Here is a 26,162-nt window from a genome sequence, read left to right as displayed (position 1 = left end):
TAAATTTCTTTCCCTGTTTTAGTAAGAATATGATATAAAGATAAAACTAAATTATCTAAGAGCTTGAGGCTCTTTGAGACTGATGGAGAAATGAAGCATTTTCACACTTAGCTACCTTCCTAGCTTATTAAACAGATCAGATTAATTCAAAATCAAGCCGGAGTTTGGAATTTGTTCGTGATTGCTTAAGTTGAGAGTCAGATCTGAAATAGAAAGAGCTTACGAGCTGACCACATTGTCCACTGAAAAGAGGAAATCGAAATGGTAGCAGATACATGTCAGAGCAGTGTGAAAGCAGCCTATGGTGCCAATTCAACACTGGAGGCTGGGGAGAGGCTCAAGAGATTGGGGAAATGGAGCAGAAAACAACAAATGTTTCTCACTGTGGCTTTGCAGAGATAGTGCTATTGATGTCAGAGGCATCACACTGCTGCAGCTCATGTAGAGAACAAAAACTGAATGTACTCCATTACTTTCTATAGTAGAATAAGGATTGTTCTCATCATAAAATTTCAATATTTTAATCTAATTTGTTGCAAAGCCTTTTATGTTCAGAAAATATCTTCTTCATGGACTTCACAAAATAAAAACATTTGTGAGTGTGAGTAGTTAATGGCATTCAGTTAAAATAGAAATGGAGATGATATATGACAGTACACAAATAATTTTAAGGTCAATTTTAGAAAACGTCTACATGAAAAAATATATATATTATATAAGGTTTTTATCACTATTACAGTTTTTAATTTTAATTTAATTCTGCTCATTTCTAAAGGATTTCTAAAGGTTTCTTAATGTTCTAAAGAACATTAATAGGCAAATAAAAAGAAGAAATTGTTTAGGAAATACTTTTCTTAAAAAAAAAAAGAATAGCTAAGAGCAAAAATAATAAATGTGAGTCTGATAAGTCGATAACTTATTGTAGATCAGCTAAAGGTGTTAATGGGCTGTCTTACATATCTGTTACATGTCAGGGGTTTCAGGCGCTCTGAGGTTGGTTTTAGCATTAGTGCAGTTACTGATGTGTATTTTGATGTCAAATATTAGTCATTTTTGTGGCTGGAGGAAGCAAAATATAGTATTTTTAAAATTTTGAGAAATATAGTCTTCTAGAGAAGACTGTACATTTGGAGTCAAGAAAAAAATCAGGGTTGGATTAATATCCTCTCTTCTAAATTCTGAAAGATAGAGAAGTAATTATCCTGTGGAAACCACATGCTTGTTTTTAAATTGTTAGCTGAAAGTTAATGGTAAAGTGATTAATAGTGAATATTGAAGATCATTGAATAGTGAAGATTATTCTAACTGGTAATTCTGATTCCTGTTTCTTACTGAAGATTATTTGAAGAAAACTCATTAAAAAACAAAAAAGACCAACAAACCAAAAACTTGTGTGAGAGTAAAATTGGGCAAAATGTTCCTCTGTAATGAGTTTAATTTTATTTAGAAGGGTATTACACACAAACATGAGATCTTAGCATATGTTTTATAGGTTACAGAAAGATTGAAGGGGTTTTCTTTTTTTCTATTCTATTTTGGGAAAGAGTGAAGATGTAATCCTGTGGAGAAAAAAGCAGCAATAGATCTGAAAGACCAGTGAAATATAGTTTATTTAATACTATCTTGTCTTACCTAAAATTAATATAGTGTTTAAGGACAGTACTGTTTACTGTTAAGTACTGTTTAAAAATACTAATCTAAAGACAAACAAAACTGTTACTTTTCTGATGATTTTAAAGGCCCTTTTCTAAGATTAAAAAAAAAAAAAAAATCACCAGAATTTAGGTATCTTTAGTTTTCTAGGGAATTAAAAAACAAATGATAAATTTGTCTTCCTTTATTCTCTTTATTCTCTCTTTTAATCTTCTCCTCCTTCTAGCCCTGCAGGTTATCACAAAACTCAAGTTATGTATTACGGAACAGATACTTCTCTCTGTTTTCTGTACTTATATACTGAAAAGTTCCCTTCAATGTTCAGACATTATTTTTTCCAACATTTTCTCTTTAATGACTCTTTGGATATCTGATCCTTTTACTACAATGTAGGTTGCTAGCTTATTTTTAAAGATAAATGTTATCACTTCAGTGTAGATGACTATCAAACACATAACATTTAAGATAGGAAGCTGAACTCCAGTACAAGTCTCTAAGAGGAGGAAAAGACCTTGCTGGTGTGAGCATCCATTAAGCAAGCTGGCTTGCTTGCCAAGTCCATGTACATTAGCTACTTTTGTGACTTTAACAAATTTCATCTGAGCTTTCATTCCGCTGACCTAATTTAACAAGAAGGAAATTCAATAACAAGCCCTAATACTGAAACATTATATCCCAAGAGGAATTTAACAGTGTTTCTACATCAAATAATAATGTGTGAATAGTTGAATATATATATATATATACACACACCAATGACAACAAGAAAGAGGGAAAAAAAATTAAAGGGAAAGCAAAAAAAAAAAAAATCTCCTTTTTAATTGAACCAGTAACTGTATAATTTTTATGGAAACTGGCTTTGAAATTCTTATTATCTTTGAGAAAAACATTTTTAAGTATCTGAGAGTAAACCACCAAGATTCACCAAGGGGAAATCATGCTTGACTAACCTGACCCCCTTCTACGAAGGAATATCTAGCTGGATAGATGAGGGCAGAGCGGTAGATGTGGTCTATCTGGATTTGAGCAAGGCTTTTGACACCGTCCCTCACAGCATCCTCCTGGGCAAGCTCCAAAGGTGTGGGATAGATGAGTGGACGGGGAGGTGGATTAGGAATTGGCTCAATGGCAGGGTGCAGAGAGTGGTTGTCAATGGTGCGGAGTCCAGCTGGAGGCCTGTACTTAGTGGTGTCCCCCAGGGGTCAGTTCTCGGTCCGGTCCTGTTCAACTTATTCATTAACGACCTGGATGAAGGGATGGAGTGCTCCCTCAGCAAGTATGCCGATGATACCAAACTGAGAGGAGTAGCTGATAGCCCTGAGGGCTGTGCTGCCGTCCAGAGGGACCTGGACAGACTGGAGGACTGGGCGGTGAGAAACCTCATGAGGTTCAACAGGGGCAAGTGCAGGGTCCTGCACTTGGGGAGGAATAACCCTGGACACCAGTACAGATTAGGCGTGGACCTGCTGGAGAGCAGTCCCGCAGAGAGGGACCTGGGTGTCATGGTGGACGACAAGTTGACCATGAGGCAGCAGTGTGCCCTGGTGGCCAAGAAGGCCAACGGGATCCTGGGATGCATTAAGAAGAGCGTCTCCAGCAGGTCGAGGGAGGTGATCATCCCCCTCTACTCAGCCCTGGTGAGGCCACATCTGGAGTACTGCGTCCAGTTCTGGGCTCCCCAGTACAAGAGGGATGTGGAGCTGCTGGAGAGAGTCCAGCGCAGGGCTACCAGGATGATCAGGGGCCTGGAACATCTGCCCTATGAGCAAAGGCTGAGAGAGCTGGGTCTGTTCAGCCTGGAGAAGAGAAGGCTGAGGGGGGACCTGATCAGTGTGTATAAATACCTCAAGGGAGGCAGTGAGGAGGAGGGGGGCGGCCTCTTTTCAGTGGTGGACAGTGATAGGACTAGAGAAAATGGCTTCAAACTGAAGCATCGGAAGTTCCACAGGAACTTAAGGAAACATTTCTTGACAGTGAGGGTGACAAAGCACTGGAACAGGCTGCCCAGAGAGGTTGTGGAGTCTCCTTCTTTGGAGATCTTTAAAACCCGCTTGGATGCAGCCCTGTGCCACGTGCTCTAGGTGACCCTGCGTGAGCAGGGGGGTTGGACTCGATGACTTCTGAGGTCCCCTCCAACCTTGGGCATTCTATGATTCTATAATTCTATGAAATCACAGTTGGTGGACTCTGTATCTTTGATTTAAAAGAACATAATCGTTGATTGTGATAGATAATATCCAAAGAAGATATGAAAGACCACATTTCCACCCTAAATCCTGAGGTTTTGTCCCAGACATTTTTTAATCAACATGGACTTTTGTTGGAAATTTCTTGAGAAGCAAGCCAATATCAAATCCCAAAGAAATGATTCTGTGAATGTTTTACATAGCCCTGCTTTGAATAATCAAAATATATAAGCTATGACATCATGTTACTGAGGTTGGACAGTTGATGTTACTTTGCTATAAAATAACCCACACCAAATACACAACTAAGGTTTCCCTTTACAGATTAACCAAGTAAGAAAACTTCTATCTTTTCTATCTGCATATGTAACATGTATAGCACAAGTTTCCATGTGTCTATGCATACAATCTACTAGATATGCAACTGAAAGATATCTTTCAAGAAAATGTGGTTTCTCATGTTCACACCATTATGTGTTTAGCATATCTGAATATACCTAATCTGAGCTTCTAGTAGTCTACTCTATATTCAGAATGCAATGATATTTGTAGTAGCCCTATTATATTTTTTGGTAATTTATATCTATTGTTAAAATAATTTATATTAATTGAATGCTTTGGAATGTTTTGATTGGAGATTTGAGTATTTAGAAGCTTTTACTGTCACTTTTTCCCATTCTGGCTTGCATACTCAAATGAAAAGAAACTCTCTGAAGATTTACAAGATTCCAACAAATGTTTCAAATCAAAGCAAAAATTGGAACGGAAACACTGTGTGTGTGATCAATGCCAAGTAAGAATATAAGTAAAAACTGCCTGAATCTCTTTTCCTGAAATACAGACTTTCAAAAGTTCTATTAGGAGGATGAAAATAAAACACAAATAAAGGTGGGAGAAAAGCAAAGATGAATGTTTTTGTTTGTTTGTTTGCTTGTTTGTTTTTTTTCTTTCTTTCCTCTGCTGTAACGCTCCCCATGTTGAGATGCACTTAAGTATTCTGGAAAACTAAAACTATTTAGGAGTCATAATACAGACTTCCTTTAATAAATACTTTCCTCAATTTAAAGCTGACTTTTTGCATCAAACCATATTGCAAGAACACCATCTCAAGAATTTTTTCTATTTAAAAATTTGCTTCTTGTCATGTTGTATTTCTTCTGATGCATATGATTTTCTCTTTTGCCATTTAAAACACCCCAGAGATGCTAAAACTGGGGCTTTACCATTTCCTCATTTCTAAAACTGCTTAGTGTTGGCCTTTCGGGCCTCTTGATAGTAAGATTACTAAAACACTAGATCTCTTGTAAATCAAATCAGGTGGAAAACAGCATTTGAAGTCTGGAGTATTTAATGTGTAAGTTTTAGCAGTGTTAGTCTATATAAAGAACACTCTTAGAACCTCCTAAATCAAAAGGTTTTAATAGGAAAATAGCTGGTCATCTAAGTGCATTTTTATTCTTTCTTTTGAAAGTATTTTGAAAGTATTGAAGTATTTTGGAAAACAGCTATCTAACATTTGGAATGGTCTCATTATCTCAAGTTTTCAGGATAACCTTTATATTCATAATTAAGTTGCTTTCTATGTCATAAGATTTTGCAGCTGCAGTGCACAGTAGGAGGGGAAGCATTTCAAATTAGACTGTCTCTTTTCTGTTTGCTTTCAGGGTTTGGTTACTATGTACAGATCAGAGATGAATTGCTGGAAACTGCTTGGCTGCATCAGCAACTAGAGGCATAAGAAAGCAAGTGAAGAGAAGCAGAACTGTTGACTCCATCACTGCCTGTCTCGGGGAGCCTCAACAGTGGGGAGCTATGACAGTGAGGCAAGTCCTGATACTTCTGCTGCTCTGGATGTGGCTGCCACATCCCTGCTGTACAGAAATGCTCTTCAGAAGGACTCCTGATCTCAGACCCAAAAGCTTTGTGGGGCGCGAATTGGGGAGCAATGGAAAAGCGCTTCACCGCCAGAAGCGAGGCTGGATGTGGAACCAGTTTTTCCTTCTCGAGGAATACACGGGATCTGATTATCAGTATGTAGGCAAGGTAGGTAAAGATTAAGGTTTGTAATTTCTCTATTATTTTCAAATTTACCAGACTAGCTACAGAGCTCCCATTTCTACATTTTATTCTCATGCGTAAGAAACAGATTTCTGGGCAATAGTTATACTATACAGAAATTGGTTACGCTTTGTTTGTTCCTTAGTGGTTACACTTCACTTGTTAGTGGTTACACTTCATATTTTTGTTAGTGTTAGAACTTCTAAAAGTAGTAAGAATGGAGTTTACTAGCTAAAGTAATTCACTAGTCCTCGAATGAAATAGAATGCAGACATCTGAAAAATTTGTTTTCTTTAGAATTTTATTTTTACTAGCAGCCTACTCAAACTCCCTTTTGTATCAGAATAAAGTATTTTGAAATTTATTATAAAATCTTTTTCAGTTGTTTCTCTCTAAGTATTTTGTGTATTTCAACATGTAGGAGTGTTGCTAACTCTCCTAGAATTTCAATAAAGTGAAAGTGAACTGGAAATGAACTTCATCAACAGCCACCTGATAGAAAACAGGTAATTAAGAAGTGAAGTACAAGATAAGTCATCGGAAATGCTCATTTGACTACCTTTTACACTGGACACCTACAGTCTGGATGTATTCTTAAAATCATTTTCAGTCACTGTTTACATTTTGTTAGGAAATGGTCTAGTCCAACTACCATCCTAGGGTCACCTACAGCAGGTTGCTCATTTTAGGTATCTCCATGGACAGGGACTCCAAAATGTCTCTGGACAACCTGTTCCAGTGTTCAGCTACTCTAGAAGTTGGGAGGAAACACACACACACACACACACACACACACACACACACACACACACAAAAAAAAAAATTAGAGAGAAATAAAGAAAAGTTTAAGTGTTTAAATGAAAGTTTATGTATGTCAATTTGTGTCTTACATCCTTTACTCAGATACTTGTATGCATTGGCAGGGTCCCCCTGAGTCTTCTCTCATCCAGGCAGACGAATTCCAGCTCTCCCAGCCTCCTCTCATATAAGACATAGAAGAAATGCTTGGTCCAGGTCAGACTAATGGCTGAAGAAAGCTGGCTTTGCCTGCAAAATAATTCATTGAAAGAAAACATTATGCATTGTATTTGGGAATATATCAGACTGAGTGAGTTGAGCTTGTTTTCTCTGGAGAAGGTTGAGAGGGGATCTGATTAATATGTATAAGTACATGAAGGGGGAATGTAGGGAGGAAGTGGCCAAGCTCTTCCCGGTGGTGGTCAGTAATAGAGCAAGAGGCCATGGGTGGAAGTTGAAACACAGGCAGTTCCATCTCCATACGAGGAAGAACTTGGCTGGGAGGATGACAGAGCCTTGGCACAGGCTGCCTAGGGAGGTTACGGAGTCTCCTTCTCTGGAGATCTTCCAAACCCGCTTGGATGCTGCCCTGTGCCCCGTGCTCTGGGTGTCCCTGCTGGAGCAGGGGAGTTGGACTAGATGATCTCTAGAGGTCCGTTCCAACCTGAACCATTCTGTGATTCTTTGAAAATCCAAGGAAATAAACAGGTTTCCATGATACTTAAAATTCAAGTACTTAAGTCTCCTTCAGAAGAGGAACAGTATGTTTTAAAGTCAGTATTCTACAAAACATCCTGGTAATAGCTGCTTTTATTTCATTATTTTTGAATATTTATGTTCCCCAATCATCCCTCAAAGTGTGAGTGATATTAATAATTTTTTTGCTCTCATAATGACTGAAGGAAGATTCTTTACAGAAAATAGAAGAGAAAGAGATAAAAGTTTAATCGGCTATTTAATCTTTGTTTGGTTAATTAATCTGTGTTAGAAAAAGAGATAAGATGTTGACAAACACAGTATTTACTTAGGTTGACAGAAAATAAGAAATGTTTGCAACTGCAGAGTAAGTACAGGTAAGTAAAATAGTAAATATAAATACAGAGCTGAGAAAAGAATGAGGAGCAGTTAAGACTGCATTTTCACTTTTTTTTTGCTCTCGTTAAAGCAAAAAAAAAGTTGCTAATTAGAGCAAGAAATCTTAAAATTAACCTAAGGATCTAAAATTGCCCTGTAGTCAATTCCTTTCAGGTTTGGGCAAAGTGTAGAAAATGTATAAAATTAACGGTATGATAGCGTCATGTTTGTATAGAGAGTTTTGCACTTAAAATCTTTTTCTGTCAAAAAGAGAAAGACTTTGTATGTGTATGTAACTAAGAATTTAATGTTACTGTAATTTATATTTTAGCAGTCTAATAGACCAAGTTCTCAAATTATTAAGGAGAAAAAAATAAATAATAAGTAAAATTGTAGTAAAATTGATGCGCATTGGGATGACACAGTCAACATCTAATTTCCCCAAGAAAGACTGGGAGAGAAGCAGAAGTCATGTCTATGAGCAGGTTTCCACACCCTGCCTTTTTGCTGGAGGCAAGCAAAATGAAGCCAAAGGAAGCTCAAACCAGTCCTGAGATCTTTCAGTGTCAGGTCAGTCCAAAGGCTGCCTGCAGCCTGCTGAGCAGCAAGAAAAGAAGATTAAGTGGATGTAAGAGAAGAACAACTGAATTCAGAAAAAAAAAAGTGAAAACTGGGAAAATAATTTAAAAAAATGCTTGACAGCAAGGCAGAAGAAAATAGACTAGGTTGCTAGACAAAGAAGGAATTTAAAGTAAACCATCTGAGAGTAAAAGGAGGCACAAACAACTCAAGCAAAAATAGAGAAATTCAAAATTACAGGAAATTGTCTGAAAATCCATAGATCTGTCTAGAGTTTCTGGATATTTCTTTTTACATAGTTTTCTCCAAAGTTTAATGTTTGGATAGGTCAAATAAAGTGCCACCTTAGTTTCCCTGCTATATGTGTGGATATACTGCTTGTAAATAGAGTGTCTTCAGAAGAAGCATAAAGTAGAAATAAATTATTCATGGCCAGTGACTAGAAAAGAATATTTTTCAAAATAAGGTTGAAAATAAGGACTCAGAATGATTTCTTAAAATGGAAAATAATAGTCAGATGACAAATACATCAGTGAAATGATCCACAGAAAATCAAAACCAGGATTCTAGATAGATTTGGATTTATGAATTTGAGTCTGCTTGCTTGCAGGGATTATGTGTGTGTGTGTTTGTTTTTAAGTTTCTTATCTTGCATTTTTATATCCATCAAGAGAAGCCAAAAACTGTTGGATATAACTTTATTCTTGAAAAAAAATGTATAGAATTCAGAATACAATTTGTATATTCATTTATTCCCTGTTTAGGTCAGTTTTACAAGATCCTACTGAAGTAACATTATGGCAATGAATAGCAGTAGGCTCAGTGAATATATATGATACTTAATGCAGTAACAGCTGGAGAGTTTCTTGTTTAAATCAACCATATGCTGAAATGGTAACATAGTCACAACAGCCAAATATTTATTGATGGCTTCTGGGCATTCATGGCTTATTTCAGGGCAATATTATTATTATTATAAAGAAGCACAGTTGGCCTTTCCTTTGTGCAATATGCAGCATTCTGCGGATAGAAATCAAGATACAGAATAACATTATGACTATATTTTCTATATACAGAATCTGTACTGCATTATGACTATTTTCTACATACCGAATGTGTACTGCTATTACATTATTAAATAATATATACAATGGCAGTTTATAATAAAATTTAGAACCGTACAGAGCAGTATATGAAACCAGACCTATGTATGTATTACATGATTTTTGAGCTAAATTTTTAAAAATATACCAGGAAACAGTAGTTCTGGGAAAAGGTACTTTTCAGAATACTAGTGACACAACACAGAGAAGTTCAAAATGAAGGTTAAAACTCAGATATGCTATAGTATTCAGATTTGATTTTAGAATTATGGTTAATTCTTCCTTTCTGTTTTAACTGTATAGAAAATCTATAATCTATTATGCTTTCTTGTATGCTGAAGGCCATTTCATATTTTTTCTCTATTTTATTAATATCTGGCTTCAAAGACCATTTGTTAATTTCTCAAAAAAGTGGTGCAATTACAAGGCATGACTCATTTTTTAGCAAGGTTCTGAAAAATTGAAATTATCTTGCATATATTCAGAGAAAATTCTTTAATAGAATATTATTTTATATTTAAAAGAAAAATGTTATTAGTTATCACTTAAAGGATTTTGTTCTGGTACAGTATACCAACAATTTCTTAATTTATAGTCATTCGCAAATAGATTCTTCATCTATATCGAAGTTTATTTTCTTTCCTTTTTATTTCCCCATTGCCAATTGCTTCATTCTTGTAGATACTTTTTCTGCTTTGCTGAGATGATGACTTTTTCAAACAACTTCTCTTTGAAGGAACTGAGTCGTTATGTATTATAAAGAATCAGTTGTAATGAATTTTTCAGAATACTTTCAGAGCACTTCCAGAGACTGGAGTTGTTACTTAAAGTGCAGCTTTTTAGCATCTCAAAAGACAATTTATCATATATTAAGTAATATAGAGTAAAATGTAATATAAAGACAATATTCTTAGTTGGAATGGTTTTTCATTTAGAATGTAGTTGTTTATATGTAAATTCATATATAATCTTGGAACTCTTACTGGAAAGGATTATCCTGGTAGTATTCATAACCACATACTTCTAAATCCACCCTCTACTTCTGAAATGAAAAGCAGAACATGCCGACCTCACTTAGTTTCTGTCATTGAAAGGCTCTCAAAAGACACAGACTTCTGAGGAAAGAGCTAGGGCTTTTGGGAATGGCTGCACACAGCACATTTCCAAGAACAACCATACTAGTTTCTAGCCCATCTTTCTCTTTTTTTTTGTAGCTGTCTGTGTGGATACTGGTGCTATGGACATCTGAAAATGATATACCACAGAAGAGTTACTCAGGAGCTTCCTTAGTGTTTAACTGGGTGAGGTCTGAAAAGCAGCCTTCCCCAAAGTGGTATTACTTTTAGACACCTCAGCAAGAGTGGAGTGTCTAACAAAAGTGTGACTGGAGCCCTAGACATCCAACCATCCATTTATTTACAAGATGTTAAGTAAGGAAGCCTTGGATGTTCTGTGTACTTTAGTTAAACTGACATTTATTGGAATTAAATATTCTCTTCTGTCAAGTTGTTAGTATTGATTCTCAATCGGTAACCCAGTGAGACATAATTATCACAGAATTTGAAACCATGACTCAGATGAAAAGATAAAGAGTTTTCCTGAAAGTCCATTTTCTGTTGATATAAAAAAAGAAAAATTGACTAAGATTTAAATCTGTAGAGTTTCCATTGCTGATGAAGAAGTAAATTTTGAAGAAAGAAAAGGTAAAGCAATTCCTTAAAAGACTGTATCTCTCTTTTAAGGCAGTAGAGTCAATAGGACTGTCCCCTCAGTCAGAACCACTGAGCTATGTAGTATTTAAACCAATGGGACTTTGTCCCTTCTTGGTAGTTGATATTGGTAAGTTGGGTGTGTGAGGAGGTTGAGCAAAGTTTTTGGCTGGAGTCTGAAAGAAAGAAAGTAGGAAATACACACACACCCGCACACACGCTCTCACACACACATACATATACACACATACACACACACACACACATATATATGCTTATATATGCATATATATTACAAGACAAAACCGATGAAAAAGTAGGCTACTCATCAGTGGCTCAGTTCAAATACTTTGCAGAAAAGATTTGGTTCTGCAGAACTGAAAGGGAGAGTGGCCTATTTTTTAACAAAGTGCACTCTATGAGCTGAACACAAGGGAATTGCTGAGAGCATGCCTGTGAGAGTATGGATACTGCTAGGATAAAGTTATCAGGGCAGTGTACTAATCTAGTTATATACCTTCTTAACCAACTAGTATGATGCAACAAGAAGCGGCATAGTTTCATGTGTTCTGGTTCCAGGGTTGTATCCTTATCACATTGTCCCTGGCAATGTTGTCTGCATCAGTTGCTGGTTCTAGGCTCACATCACGTATCTCTAGGCAGCTAATACCAGATGACCTTGTAGAAAATTGCAAACATGTCCCATTCAACTATTTGAATCACGGCACCAAAAAGAAAGAAAACATTCTTCGTGCTTGCAAGTGTCCAAGAAGCAGGCAAATTTGCACCAAAAAGAACTCTAGGACAGTATGTTGCTTAGGTCGGCACACCTATTGTGAACGTGCATATAGAAAACTGCTTGAAGTTTAGCAGTATAGGGCCTTTTCCACTTCTATGCAAACAGTTTCATATGAAGTTTGAGTTTAATTTGAGAGTCATGATAACTGGAAGAGTAACAGTGAATAAAATGGGGCATCATGTCTAACAGTGCAGGATTTTATTTGCTCAGCTTTCAGGCAGATATTAGATAGTCTGTTCTTATTTGTCCTTGGCCTCTATGGAACCGAAACTATTAGAGAATTTGACACTGTTGGTGGCCTTTAATTGGAGCTGTGGAATACTGGAAGTTGTAATAGGCTGTAAAAACAGAGGGTGGTCTTTTGGGAGAAAGTTAGATTTTGTGCTTGGTTTTAAATATGGCTCTTACTTTAAAAAAAATGCACGCTGTTTCTGTTATGAGGGGCACTGTAGAGGAACCTGCTTGTTGAAGTAGATCTTCAAACACTGAATTGTGCTGAAGAGAATCATTAATCCATTAATACTTGAGCACAGATTTCTAGGTTTTTTTTTTTTTTTTCCTGATTGAAAGGTATCTCTACTAGGTATTTAAGAGATTTAAGGTTCAAAGAAAATTTTGACATAGCTCTACTGGTATTGTCAAATTCTGAGGTAAAGCATTGAAATATATTTCCTGTTAGTTATCATATATCAGTGATTCTTACTATCCTTAAATTTATGAAACATATAGTACAGATTAATATACTTAGTTCATATATATCTGATTAATTATTTGCTATTAACTTTTCAATATATCAACAGATTCTAGTATTGTAGAATCAAGTAATATGTTATTAATAAAGCTTATTATAGTCTGCTATGAGTGTTTCACAAGTAATATTTTCAAAACAATATTCATTTTAGTTCATGAAACTCTGTATCCATCTGATTGCTTTTTGTGTGCTTTCCATCCACAAACACATTTTGAGTCTACTCAGAACTTGTAAAGGCTGGAAGGCTTGAGTAAGGGCTGGAAGCATAATCGTTTCTTCTTTTTCTGTCAAGCCACTGGAAGCTGAAAGTATTGGTCTTAAGCATATACTACAAGGTACAGTGGTGTGTTCTAACCACTGGAAAAATATGAGTGGCTTCAGTGAAAACAATGCTAAATTTGATGTAAGAAGGAGAAAGTTTACTCCATATTCCCTTTTATACACTGCAAGCCATTTACAAATGTCTTTTTTTTTTTTTTTTTTCCTAAGGCAAATAAAAGCAGATGCATCGTGGGCATAATACAGAGTCGGAATCTGGATCTCATACTGTGCTATGTCACAGTCACTGCTCTATCTGATGATAGATTTTTCCTGTGACTGTGTTTCTTTTTAGAGAACACACTGTAATTTATAGATAAGATGGACTTTGAAGACAGGAGATGCCTCAGTATAGGCAGTATACAACAGTATAGATAGCAGAAGAGATGATCAGCCTTGTGCAATCACAAAGTGCAATAGTGTTGATCAGTTATCAGAAAGATTTAGATGGGAGATGATATAAGCTTCCGTCATCCTTCTATCAGGTGTACAGTCATCAGTAAGATCCATTTTCCTGTCTTCATGCAGGAGAGTTACAGCCATCTTGGGTGGTTTCCAAACTCAGAGTTTACACACAGTTTGCTTTGCATATAAAATGGTATCATGCTTCAAAATAGTGTAAGAATCAGAAACTTCTTTAAAATTACATCTGCTTGTCAAAGAAAGATACTCCAATAAGGAAAGAACTGATTAAACTGAGATGATTTGTATTCAGAGTCATAGCTGAGGAAAAGTAGAACTCACTTCATCACAGTGCATCCATTCACTGGAGGAATTAAAAAGCATAATAGAAAAGAGAGCTTTAGAAATGTTTGACCTACACCTTGTTTGAAATGATAAATGTATAAATAGCCAAGTTTCAACAGCAATTCAAAGGTGGATGCTTAAGGGGCTTTTGCTTTTCTATTCTTTTCTTAAAAAAAAAAAAAAAAAATCTGATGCAGATGACCTTTTAAATATCCTATGTACAAAGATAACAAGGAAGAGCCAGGGGTAATACTAAGGGAAAATTGGTGACTTGCAACAAAATACCCATGAGGGAGACAGTTCTAAGAAGTTAAAAGTTGATGTTTACCCTTTTAAAATGTCTTCCTGCTGGAAGCCTTGCCCTATATTTGTAAGTGTTCTTGTCCATGGAGATAATTAAAAACATGCTGTACACAAAAGGCTGTGATAGCAAGTTTTATCAGAGCCCCCATGCCTTCTGTTTTGAGGTATTATGTAGTTATAAAATCAATGTATCGATAGTCCTAGGTGAACAAAGTTGCTTGGTTTTTTTTTTTTTGTTGATTTGTTTCCTTCTTAAGAGTAAAGAAACATCCCCTCAGTCCTTTTCCTGTGACTTTCTCACATCATATTATTTATGTTTACTGAATCTTTTCACAGCTGTGTGTTTGAGAGTGTTTAAAGAAGACAGTTGCTGTGGGAGGCTGTTGCCATCTGTTTTGACTACATTTTGGTCTGTAGCAGTTTTCAATGCGTGACCCTCACCCAATTGAGACTCAGTGTTTGAGAACAAAAGTCTCACTTTGTCTTCTCAAAGACCAAATTTCTGTCCATTCCATCAGCCTGGAAGTTTTGGCTGAGATGAAATGTACCTGACATGTCTGTGAACATCTAATTGCTTAGAAAGTCATTAATGTGTAATTAAATGGCTTTGCCTGTTAAAACACACATCCAAACTGATTGCATTTAAACATCGAGGTGGAAGAGTGCTGGAATGTTCTTGATATCACACTTCTGAAGCCTTTGTTGTTGCATCAAATAATTATAGCTAAGAAATATAACTGAACTCTAATACAGAAGTAGCTTGAACCTTAACATTTGTGAGAAAGTTAAAGATATTTCTAAGAAGATATGAAAATTAAACATCAAACTTCAGTGATTCATCACAATTCTCTTAATCTCTTATTCATCTTTCCCTAGTTGTAAAGAAATCATGCTGGTCTACAGTGTAGATTGACTGCCTGGATTTGCAATCCAAACAATACAGGCCCATACAGATTTAGCTTTTCTTGAATCCTTTCCATAGAGGCAGAAAGGTGTATGCTCTCTTGCCATTATTACTATTATTATTTTTTTTTTTAAGACAACAAGGTTGGAAATAGTGATTAGGCTTTATGCTTTGGAGTATTTAGGGCTAAAACTATAGTGCCTGAACCACTACTTTGTAGAAGTTGGCAAAGTTATCATTCGGAGTAGTTGTTAAAGTGGGCTACATGATACAGGAGGGATCATGTAATTCTCTCTCTGCTGTATCCTAAATCACTGTGTAAAATTTAGAAATTGTTTTGTTTTATTGTTTTAGGTAAATGCTTTTTGGAGTTTTCTTCCTAAAATGGTTTAATTGGTTTTGTAAGTATATGCTGTTTAGAATGGCATATGCTGGAATACAGTGATTAGAAGAATACATTATATTACATACATAGAGACATAGTTCCATAGTTTTCTTCTTTCTGTATTAATAACTCTATCTTCTAATGAGAACTGTACATAATCCTTTTCTCTGGTATGACATTCGATGTAGAATAAGCCTAATTTAAAATATCTAAATATCTGGATTTATGTTTGGTTTTGGTTTGGGAATCCTTTGCAAGTGGGACCTTCAAGAAATATAATTCACTGAGCAAAATTCTTTTTCTTTTCTACTTCTAAAGCGCTTTGAGCACCCATAATAGTGTGGTTCCAAAAGTTCAGAATTGCTATTTTGGACCCAGTATAAAAATTAAAAACTGTTGCTACCTATGCAATGAGGCTTATACATTTTCTAGTTATATCAGCTGATCGTATTCTAGCACAGTAAGAAAACTGAGGTATGTAATCTTGTAGGATATTGCAAAGGACATGGAGATGTTCTAAACAATTTATATATATAAATATACATATATACACATATAAATATATATATATATAAAGAGTGCAAATTTAAGAAAACATTATGAAACAATTCAATTTTAGAAAGAAACCCAAAAGGATGGTTAGAGTTATGCAGTGCTTCAGATGGGGTTATTAAAATTCAGAAAAACTTTTCATGAAGTGCAGGTTATTAAGAAATGCTAAGTTTAAGTGACAAATAGAGTATGCTGAGCAGGAGGGGAGGCCAAGTGGGTACAAGTTCAGCAGCAGATAAAAGTGTCTATGAGGGGAAGAAATCAGAAAATATCGAGTCTTTGCTAAAGTCTCCTATTAATTTTTTGCTAGAGAATTTTTACAGAACCATCTCTTGCTTATATTGCAATTGTGCTATGTTGCTGTTTTCCTACTCTCATACATACCTGAGAATACCATTGCCATAAAAGATTACTGATATAATTTGGAAATATCTTGGCAATCAGCAGGATGTCTTAGGCAGACCACTCAGTTCAGATTGGCATGTTTGGGAAATCTAAGTAAAATAGATGTAATGGCTAGAGAACCACTGAGGAGTATAGTAATAAGAAGTATGGAATTAAGAAAGTTTATTATTTGAAAATAATTGCAAAATTTTCGGTAGTGCTGATGTGTTTGTGAGGAAGAGGGAATGATGTGCTATAGAACTATAGAAAACAGAGAGAGGGCAAGATGTACTATTTCAAGTGCCTTGAAACACCCATATCATAGAAGAGGATTTGGATTTTTTTTTTAAAGTGCACAGGGCAAGAAGAACCAAATCTTCATGAAGCTCAGCCTAACCATGGTGGGGGGGTGGAGGGGTGGGGGGGAAGGGGAGGGGAAGAGAGAGAGAGAGAGAGAGAGAGGATGCAAAATCTCTCTTCATTTCCACAGAGAAGAAGATAAAGAATGGTGATATGGTGACTTTTAGGCAAATGATAAAACAATTTATGCTGAGACAAGCTTCCTCCCACCATCCCCCCAACGAAAACGCAGTATACCTGATATGCAAATGGCATAGAGGCTTTATAGAAGTTTTGACTCGGCCTATCAACTGGCGACCACAGTTCACACAATTTTTAATTAGTGATGTAGTACACAGAATACAGTGCTGAAAACAGCAATTAAGACTTCAAGGAAAAGTAATTAATATGGAGAACAGTTTTTAATTTGTAGCAGCACAAATCAAGATGAGCTTCTTGGTCTTTCTGTTCTGTTTAAAAGTAGACATGGAATATGCTTTCCTAGGCTGATGATGCTGTCTAATAGATATATACACATAACATCTCTGGCCCTTGCCTGGATTTATATATGAGCTTGATGATTTTGATATCTTTCTTACAGTATGATAAAAGTTGCTGCTTATTATTGATAGGAGAGATTTAATTTATATTTTAAATACAGTGACCTGGTCTTGATGCAAAAACAATTAAGTTTCCTTGTGCAAATGTCCATAATGGCTTAAATTATATCTTCTCCACTTAATTATTGGTCTATAATTGGGATAAAAATTGGGATTTTTCTTAAATATTTTTCTCTAGAATAATGATCTTTTTTTTTTTTACTTAATGAAATGAATGACATAAACTTGGTGGGAAAATAAAATGTGAGTTAAAGACATACATATACTACCTCTCTTCTCAAAAATATAGCACAAATACTGTGAATATCACTGTAGGGTTACAAAATATCAATATGTACCTATTGAACACGTAGCCCCATTGATCTCACTGGGATTCAAAATGAATTCAGCCTTGATCTAAGTCATCTAAGTTATTAATTGTTTGAAAACTTATTAAATATAGCCTCAGTTCACATTCAGCAGAAGTTTCTTGAGGCAAAAAAGAAACTTGAAAAATATGGCACTCTCTTCTCTCTCCTCCTCTCTTCTCCTTTTCTGAGTATTAAATTTAACCACAATTCTGTAATATCATGGATATCATTGATTTGGAGATTATTAAAATCTTCTCTTATTGTTTCCTATTCCTTAATTCTGATATATATCCTCCATCTTAAATGACTGTTGTCACATCTTGTTTGGCATACTCTGTCACTCAATTCTCTGTAGCATGTTTGTCGTTTCAAATAATTATACCTGCTCTGAAGATGCATGTACATTTGTCTCTACTATCCAGAAGAAAAAAATAAAGACAATAGAGATGGAAGATGTTAGCTCTTAACGTTTTACATATTACAGTGATTTTATTTGGAAACAAAGGCAATATTATTTAATGTGCTTTTATATAGCCACCAACAATAGGCAAAAGGAAATAAGCAACAGTATTGTTAATGGTGTTCTGCATTTGTTTCAAAGCAAAATAATTTAATACTGTTTATGTACAATGCAAATTGTTTATTAAGACATATAAAAATTTAATGTTGCTTTAATGGCTATTTGGTTGATACCTAAACTCCTTTAGGAAGCCATATATGAGTTATAATAAAAACATTCTTGTTAGCTAAAAAAAAAATCTAAAATTGCTTCTTAATTACCTCTTGATTGTTTTTATTAAAGCACAGAGCATGAGAATTAATGGTGTTTTTTCCTTAAAAAACAAAAAAAAAAAAAAATGGAGGAAATGACATATGAAAATTTCAAATGCAAAAAGCTCCTCTGACTTCAATAAATAAAAGGTCTATTTTCTTTTTGCATATAGACTTCCTAGGCCTGGTGGAATAGAGATCTTTTTGGAAGCTAGCTAACTCTTTGCACAACATTTAGTACAGATTTGCTGCTGCACAATTAGCCAGACAAAACACAAAGTATAAATGCATTAAAAATAAACAAAGAACTCTGAGAAAAAGTCTTAATTGATTCATTTTCATCCCAAGACCATAGACCAGCTGCTCATTGGAAGCAAGAGTGCAGCACATGCAACAACAAGCTGGACATGTGTCAGGGCCAAAGGATAATTTTTCCTTAGTTCACTTCTTTATTGAAAGTTACTTTACAACATATGATTAGGTCATGATTGTTTTATCTTTAGCCTTCTATTTTTATCTAGTCTTATAGCGAAGGCATTAAGCCAAGAAGAAAGTAATGGCACTATAGCATCCATGCCAGCTCTCTACTTTCAGTTTGCAGCTGAAGAACAGGCAGTATTTGTTATGATAAGGCTGCAGGGGAGCATAGACAATGGCTCATGCAAGAGCTCTTTAGTGTATGAGGTTCAGTTAGTCTCTAGTTCATGGTCACTAACAATATTATTCATTTTAATATAACTTACTGCTCTAAACACGTACTAGAGCAGCAAAGAACTATTACAGGCTTTTTCTTTTTCAGAACTGGAGAGAGTGGTTTTATTATTTCATTTGGCTAATGAATCAGTTTGATGTAAATGAATCTAACTTGCAAATGGAATGTGGAGTAGAGGTTTTCATTTTATTTGTCTCATTCTTCTCAGCAAGTACAAGAATTTCAATTCTCTCCTCATCTTACAGTTCTTGTTATGCTTCCTTTTCATGTTGTTCTCCCTTTATCTTTCCGAGTCTTATTTCCATAGTGAGATGTGCATTTTTCCTTCCCACCTCTTTCCTCTCTTTTAAATAACACACAATAGCTCAGAACTTGCAAACTGACAGTATAACTGAGAAAATTAAATGTGACATATCTCATTAAAACTCAGCACAAACTCTTGTATCACAGAAGAGCGTTGCTTTAAATGTTACCGTAAAGATTAATTGAAGTAAGTGAATTAACTGAATGTAAATTAATTAAAATCTCTCTGATGAATAAAACCTGTCTCAAAGTTGTGACAGTTGAAACTGGCAACAAAGGGAATACTGCATAGGACATATGAAAAAAAATACATAATGAAGACCTGAAGGCCTTTTAGGATGAGTGCAAGCAATGTTAAACAGCCATATTGTTTAATAGTTCATTTCATGGTGTTTAAAAGAAATTTCTTCACTGTGGGAATTCTGTGGGAATCATTTTTTTTTTCTGATGATTTCAGAGCAAAATATACTCAGAGTGACTGATACTTGACTCTCAGTTCTGAATTCTGTTGGTATTAACTTTGAATTCTTTTAGCTTTCCTCATTTTTTAGAGTATGTTTAAAAAATTAACCTTTCTGTTGAGATTATTTTAATAGAAAGCATTATTATTATAATTATTTTAGAAAGTATCTGGTAAAGGTGCTATTATAATGTTGTAAAAAAAATGAAGCAAAATCGTGAATTGTGAATGCTTCCACAAGGATATTTTGGTATTGCATGTCTAAAAGAATTATATAGAAAAAAAGCTATTAGGTTAACCTTCCTCTTGATCCCAGCACTCAAAATGTGGGGACATTCAGTATTTTCAAGATAATATAGATTAATTTATTAATATTTCATGGTCCCATTGCTATTGTGATATTCAAATGAAAATATATATTGCAGAAGGAAGTTTGAAAAATGTTTTCTAGATTACAGAAATAAAAAGAAAATGATTTCAGTAGGAAATAGGAGAGTAAATATGTATTTCTTGAGGTAATAATGGAGTAGTTTGTCATTTGGTGTAGAATGCAAAAAGAACTATATATCCTATAGTGGAATGTCCTGTATACATTAACAGAATAAGACAAAAAATGGATTTTACTTCATTAATGTCTAAAGTAGGAATTCAGACTAAAGATGAGTTTGTTAGTATAGTCATATTCTGATCTCTAGTTATAAGCATAGTAATCACTGAAAATTCATAAAATGACTTCTGCATCAGAAATTCAAATAGAAATAGGTATAACAAATCCTAGTCTCTTTATCTGGCGTATAAGTCATTTCAAATTCTAGGGGTAGTTTAAATGTTAAAATGAATCTGACTAACTTAATCTACTCTCCATTTTTCACATTAGCATCTTCTGACTTTCTTGATGGAAAAAGGAATAGCACTTTTTATGTTAATAAATATTACCAGAAAAAAGTTTGTAACCTTTATATTTCATCAGGGGCTTTCAGAGATGGCTTGAATTTGTAGAAAAGAATATCTTGTAGTAGATAGGTTTAATCTCAATCCTAGGAAGACAATTAACACAGAATTCCCACAATGTAATTTTCAAGCCATTTTCAAATAGAGCTATTATGTTGTTAATCTAAAATCTTCTGAAAGATCTTTCCTGGCATCCTTTCATTAACTAATTGTATTTCTGTCTGTAATTTACCTTGAGGAAGAAGAAGAAAATACAGTGGATTTAAGTCTGCATTTAATGTAATTGAAGCCAGACTTTTTTCCAGCTTTTTATTTTTCTTTTTATTTTCTATTTGCAATTCAATGTCTATTTGAAGTATTTATGTAATGCTCCATTTTGCTACCCTCCTTAAATGTTGCCTTATACTTGTTATCTTCAATGTAGCAATACCATCCTTTATCATTCTTACGAAATTCTTCTTCATTTAGGAGTCTGACTAATGTTTAGGTAAATGGCTAAATATGAAAAAGCATGATATACAGTAATTGCAACTTCTGTATGATAAATAGGAATTCTCTAAAATAAAACCAACGGATATTCTGATTTCCTGTGTAGAGAGATAAAATATATGTAAAATACATGTACCTGACAGCTGAGAAGTATTTTTGTGGAGGAAAAACAAGGAGTTAACTGAGCAAACAAGAGTTTGCTAAACATCAGCAATACATATGAAAACAAAACCACATCTTTACATATGATCATTTTGTGAAAAAAAAAGGCTAAATGAAATAGATGTCTATCCTTTTATTGGCTTAGCTGACGTGAATCACAGATGCATTATCCAGAATATCTATAGAAAACACTTTTTATTAGAGAAATTTATACTAGAATAAATGATATATCGTCACAGTACTCACTGATACAATATTCATCCACTTCAGAGCTGGGTAAAGAGAAAACAGTCAGACAACGTGTATTTTGTCAGTATACAGTACATAGTTTAAAATTAATATATGCAAAAATTGCAATGTCTGTCATTCTTTCTTAAACATTTGCGATGATTCTCAAAGTTCTTTTCTGAGTGGAAATAGGAAGACCTCTAAAGCTAAGATAGACTAGAATGAGAGTTTCCAAACTTTCCATGATGAAGACTTTGGTCCAAGATTCAGTGTGAGCTTCTGCTGTTACAGAAAGAATTTCACCCCTGTGAAATTCAGGGTCTGAAAATCCATCACAGCACAGAAGTTCAGTGTTGGGCATCAGCTTCGCAACGCCACTATATGTGTTTGGTTTTAACACAAGAGCCAAGGAAATGCCACATTTGAAAAACTAACAGGCTTTCTAGTTTCATACTAAACTGCTGCATACTGAACTTTCATATTAACCAGTTTAAAATAGTTCTGTTGTAGATAACATGAAAGCACTTCGGAGGAAGAGAAAAATGTCAATGACTGTATGCCAAGGGGGATATTTTTAGTGACCTACACTTGTGATGTTTTCCATAACCTGAAATGGGACCTTGAACTAATAAAAATCATTTGGAGGACTGGATATGATCTTTGTATAATTCTGTGTGACACTCTTAACGTGTTCAAAACGCTGGAAAGAAAAAATGATGCTCTAGTTTTATCTGAAACTTCCTGCAAGCTTCAAATACATTTTGAGTCTGATTTTTTAAGAACAATCTTTATATATGCACTTAATTTTTGTGCTTATGAATAAGTGTTAAAAATAATGTAGGCTCAAATTATAAATGTTAGATCTGTCAGTGTTTTTTTTCCTGATTATTTCTAGTATTATTTTTCTCTTTTATACATGTAGGTATACCAATGAAGCAGTTAAGCATGTTACACAGGATTTACGAGATAAAACTACCTGCTACAAAATAGTCATTAGCAGTATCTAAATCACTTGTAAATCTTATGAATACAGTTAATTTTTTATATATGGTGCTATAGTCTTATGAATAGGTAATTAATAATCATTGTTTTTCATGTGTCTATGTATGTCATCATAAGCAACAAAATGCTTTTCTTATTATTTCATACATAAAATCCAGAATATTCAAAATTTCTTAAAAATCAGTCAAAAATTCTACCTGATGTAACCCTTCTGCTGAACCACAAAATAAGTAAAATATATGCTTCCAGCTGAAAACAAACCTAAATGCTAGATTCTTTCAGTTAGTTATGAAATCAATGAGCTTTCAGGGAACATAGTAAAAAGTGATGAAATAATATTAAGCGTATCCAAAGAATCGAATAAGCCAACCACATTACTGTACTAAACAAAGCAATGTAACAGAATATATTTTTCATTAGGGATCGTCCAGTGCTAAAGGTCATTAGCAATGGAAGATGCGCCTTATATTACCTGGATGATAATGGGTATTAAATCAATACTGAATGCTTAATAAATCTATTCCTTTCCTGTAAGCTGTTTATACTAGTTAATGGAGAGAAAGTGATAATGACTCAAAATGAAATGTTCTCCAATGTAGGGAAATGTAAATAATATAAAATTGAAAAAAAAAATTAGTATGACATGGCACCAGTTCTATTTTCCTTAATTGTCGTGTATCTTGCCATGTCCTTTATCTGCTTAGTAAATTTACAACAAACACAGCAGGTTGTGAATTTTTAATAGGATCTCTTCATGGAAGGAAAAGGTCAGCATTAGCATAAAACTCTTCTTTAAGATTTGTGGTGCAAAGGTTTCATAGTAGAGAAAAGGTGTTGCTGCAAAAGTAAACTCTGCCACTGCAGTCAAGCTAAAAGTTTCTTGGACTTATATAACATCAAGATTGCAAGTCAAGGGGGACCAAATATGACTGTTTTGTTGGTGTTAATCTTGCTTGTTGCATGCAGAATGATAAAATAGCAGTTACAAAAACCTTTTGTTTTTCCTAATTAAAATATGTTTTCTCCCTCTGTTTTTTACTTCAGCTTCATTCTGACCAGGACAAGGGAGATGGGTCCCTCAAATATATTTTGTCAGGAGATGGAGCTGGTACTCTCTTTATTATCGATGAGAAAACTGGTGACATTCATGCCACTCGGAGAATTGACAGAGAAGAGAAAGCCTTTTACACCCTGCGTGCCCAAGCTATAAACAGAAGAACTCTCAGACCAGTGGAGCCTGAATCCGAGTTTGTCATCAAAATCCATGATATCAATGACAACGAACCAACATTTCCAGAAGAAATTTATACAGCTAGTGTTCCTGAAATGTCAGTAGTGGGTGAGTACTTATATTGAGGCATAAGTGACAGCTCTGAGTATGCTACTTGAAGAATAATTTCCCCCTCCTCTGTATGGACTCATGTCCATACAGAGGATTTTAGCTCATGAATTAAGTATTTTTAGTTTTTGATATATTTGTTCAAATATTACAGTTGAACCCAGAAAAAGATGTTATAAGAACATTCCTACCTATAATCTTTAAAATATTTATTTACAATGATTTGGAATATATAAAAAGATAATAATTAATGATGAATCATCTCCTATATAAGAACTGTTTAAATAAGATCAGTGAGTTAGCTTGTCAAAAATTCAATGAATTTTTCTTTCGTTTTCACTTAGCAGTCCCCCAGTGGCACTAAGTATTGACATTACCTCTTCTTTCATTCATTTTGTGACTTTTTTTTTTAACTCATGTACTGTTGATCCAGGTAGACATCCTCTTTATTCTCATCTTTCCTCTTTATATTCATTTTTTTTTTCAGTGTAGGGACAGATCTTCTTTTGCTTTCAGTTCTTAATTTATTCATGAATGGCAGCATAAAGAGCATTTTTTTTTCAGTTCATCTTTCTTTTTTGCACTTTAAGTTTGTTTCCTAGGGATGAGCCTTACATGTTATACTTCTCTCCGTTGCCAAGGATTGAGTAGACAAGATGCAAAATTATTACCTAGAAATTTGCACTAGTGAAATTTTTGTCTTTTGATGATGTATCTATTTCTTGGAGTAAATGGGCTGGTCTTAATATCTTCCTGTGTAACACCAGCCAGGAGTCTCTGATGAGGCTATAACATTTTTTGCTTGAGTCTGTCCCATAGTCTTCCAACACTCTTCTTCATTAGCACACTTTATATCAACTTAATATTTGTTGAAAACTGAATTACTTCACAGTTTGCTGACCATGACTATGTCATAAGTATAGCTAAGATAAATAGTGTTTGATGCCCATGGCACAATGTTATTACATGAAGCTAACACAATTTATTTTTGTCTATCTTAACTGCAAAGTTGTGGTCAGCATCATGCCAACTAGTCAGATTAATCATGTTCACATTTTGGTATATAAGACATCATTACTTAGTGCAAACAATCCCCAGGACGTATTTTGAAATGCTCAAAACATATAAGCAGTAGTTGCTGTTAAAAATGTAGTACTTATCTAATTGTTGTATAGCTGTTGTAATATTAATGTGTCTTCATATTAATTTCTAAATATCCAGAGAACAATGTCATTGATACCTCTTATGGCAATGACTACTACTTTAGTTATGACTGCTTTAACTGGATCAAACAGTACTTTGTGATGCTGTACAGACACAGGTATTTGAGTTGTAGTACTTAGCTTTCCTAAGATTTAGGTAATGTTTAAAACCCAAAAGGTACACAATCACTTAAAGATATGGACCTGCAAAGCTCTACAAAGTGTGTGGAAGCATAATACTAGTAATTTTCTATTCATTATAAGAAGGAATGGTGATACAGATGATTACATGGGGCTACACTAGAATCCAGTCAACTTAGTCCCCTTAAAGAGAAGAATTGAAAAAGCTTCTCTAATGTTTACTGCTAGAACAAAAAGGTAATATAGATCTATTTATTTACTCATAGCTTTTCTATAACCAGATGCTTCAGTAAAACCATGCAATTTTAACATAGCAGTTTTTAAGAGTGCTAACTAGAGGGAAAGGCACACTGCAAGATTACAGTAGGTTTGAAAAAGACATCTTAGAGCTTCCAGTTTTTTCCTCATATTTTTCTATACCTAAATACCAGTAGCTTAAAATAGTCTTGGAAAATTTTCACAAAGTGATTTATTATCTTTCATTAAATATTATGCTATTATATAATATTTTGTTATAATGGATTGACTCATAATTTCCCCATTCTAAATTACATAAAGAAGATATTTTTCTGAAAGACTTTCAAATAACTATTATCATAGAATCATAGAATGCCGAAGGTTGGAAGGGACCTCAGAGGTCATCGAGTCCAACCCCCTGCTCACGCAGGGTCACCTAGAGCACGGGGCACAGGGCTGCATCCAAGCGGGTTTTAAAGATCTCCAAAGAAGGAGACTCCACAACCTCTCTGGGCAGCCTGTTCCAGTGCTTTGTCACCCTCACAGTGAAGAA

The 26,162-nt window shown here is 34.7% G+C and overlaps 1 protein-coding gene across 1 annotated transcript in view; it reads left to right on the top strand.

The window, feature by feature from the left end:
• Nucleotides 1-5,507: 5,507 nt before the first annotated feature.
• Nucleotides 5,508-26,162, top strand: part of CDH10 (cadherin 10) — a 53,070-nt gene continuing 32,415 nt past the window's right edge. Inside the window, exons 1-2 of the mRNA XM_026048243.1 lie at nucleotides 5,508-5,882; nucleotides 23,735-24,029. Of these exons, the coding sequence (XP_025904028.1) occupies nucleotides 5,652-5,882; nucleotides 23,735-24,029 (526 nt within the window). The 5' untranslated portion in view covers nucleotides 5,508-5,651. The remainder of the gene's footprint in view (nucleotides 5,883-23,734; nucleotides 24,030-26,162) is intronic.

Source organism: Nothoprocta perdicaria, unplaced genomic scaffold (genome assembly GCF_003342845.1).
Source record: "Nothoprocta perdicaria isolate Ctin4 unplaced genomic scaffold, notPer1 scaffold_520, whole genome shotgun sequence".
In the NCBI taxonomy this organism is placed as follows: Eukaryota; Metazoa; Chordata; class Aves; order Tinamiformes; family Tinamidae; genus Nothoprocta; species Nothoprocta perdicaria.
This window is presented reverse-complemented; position numbering and strand designations above follow the sequence as displayed.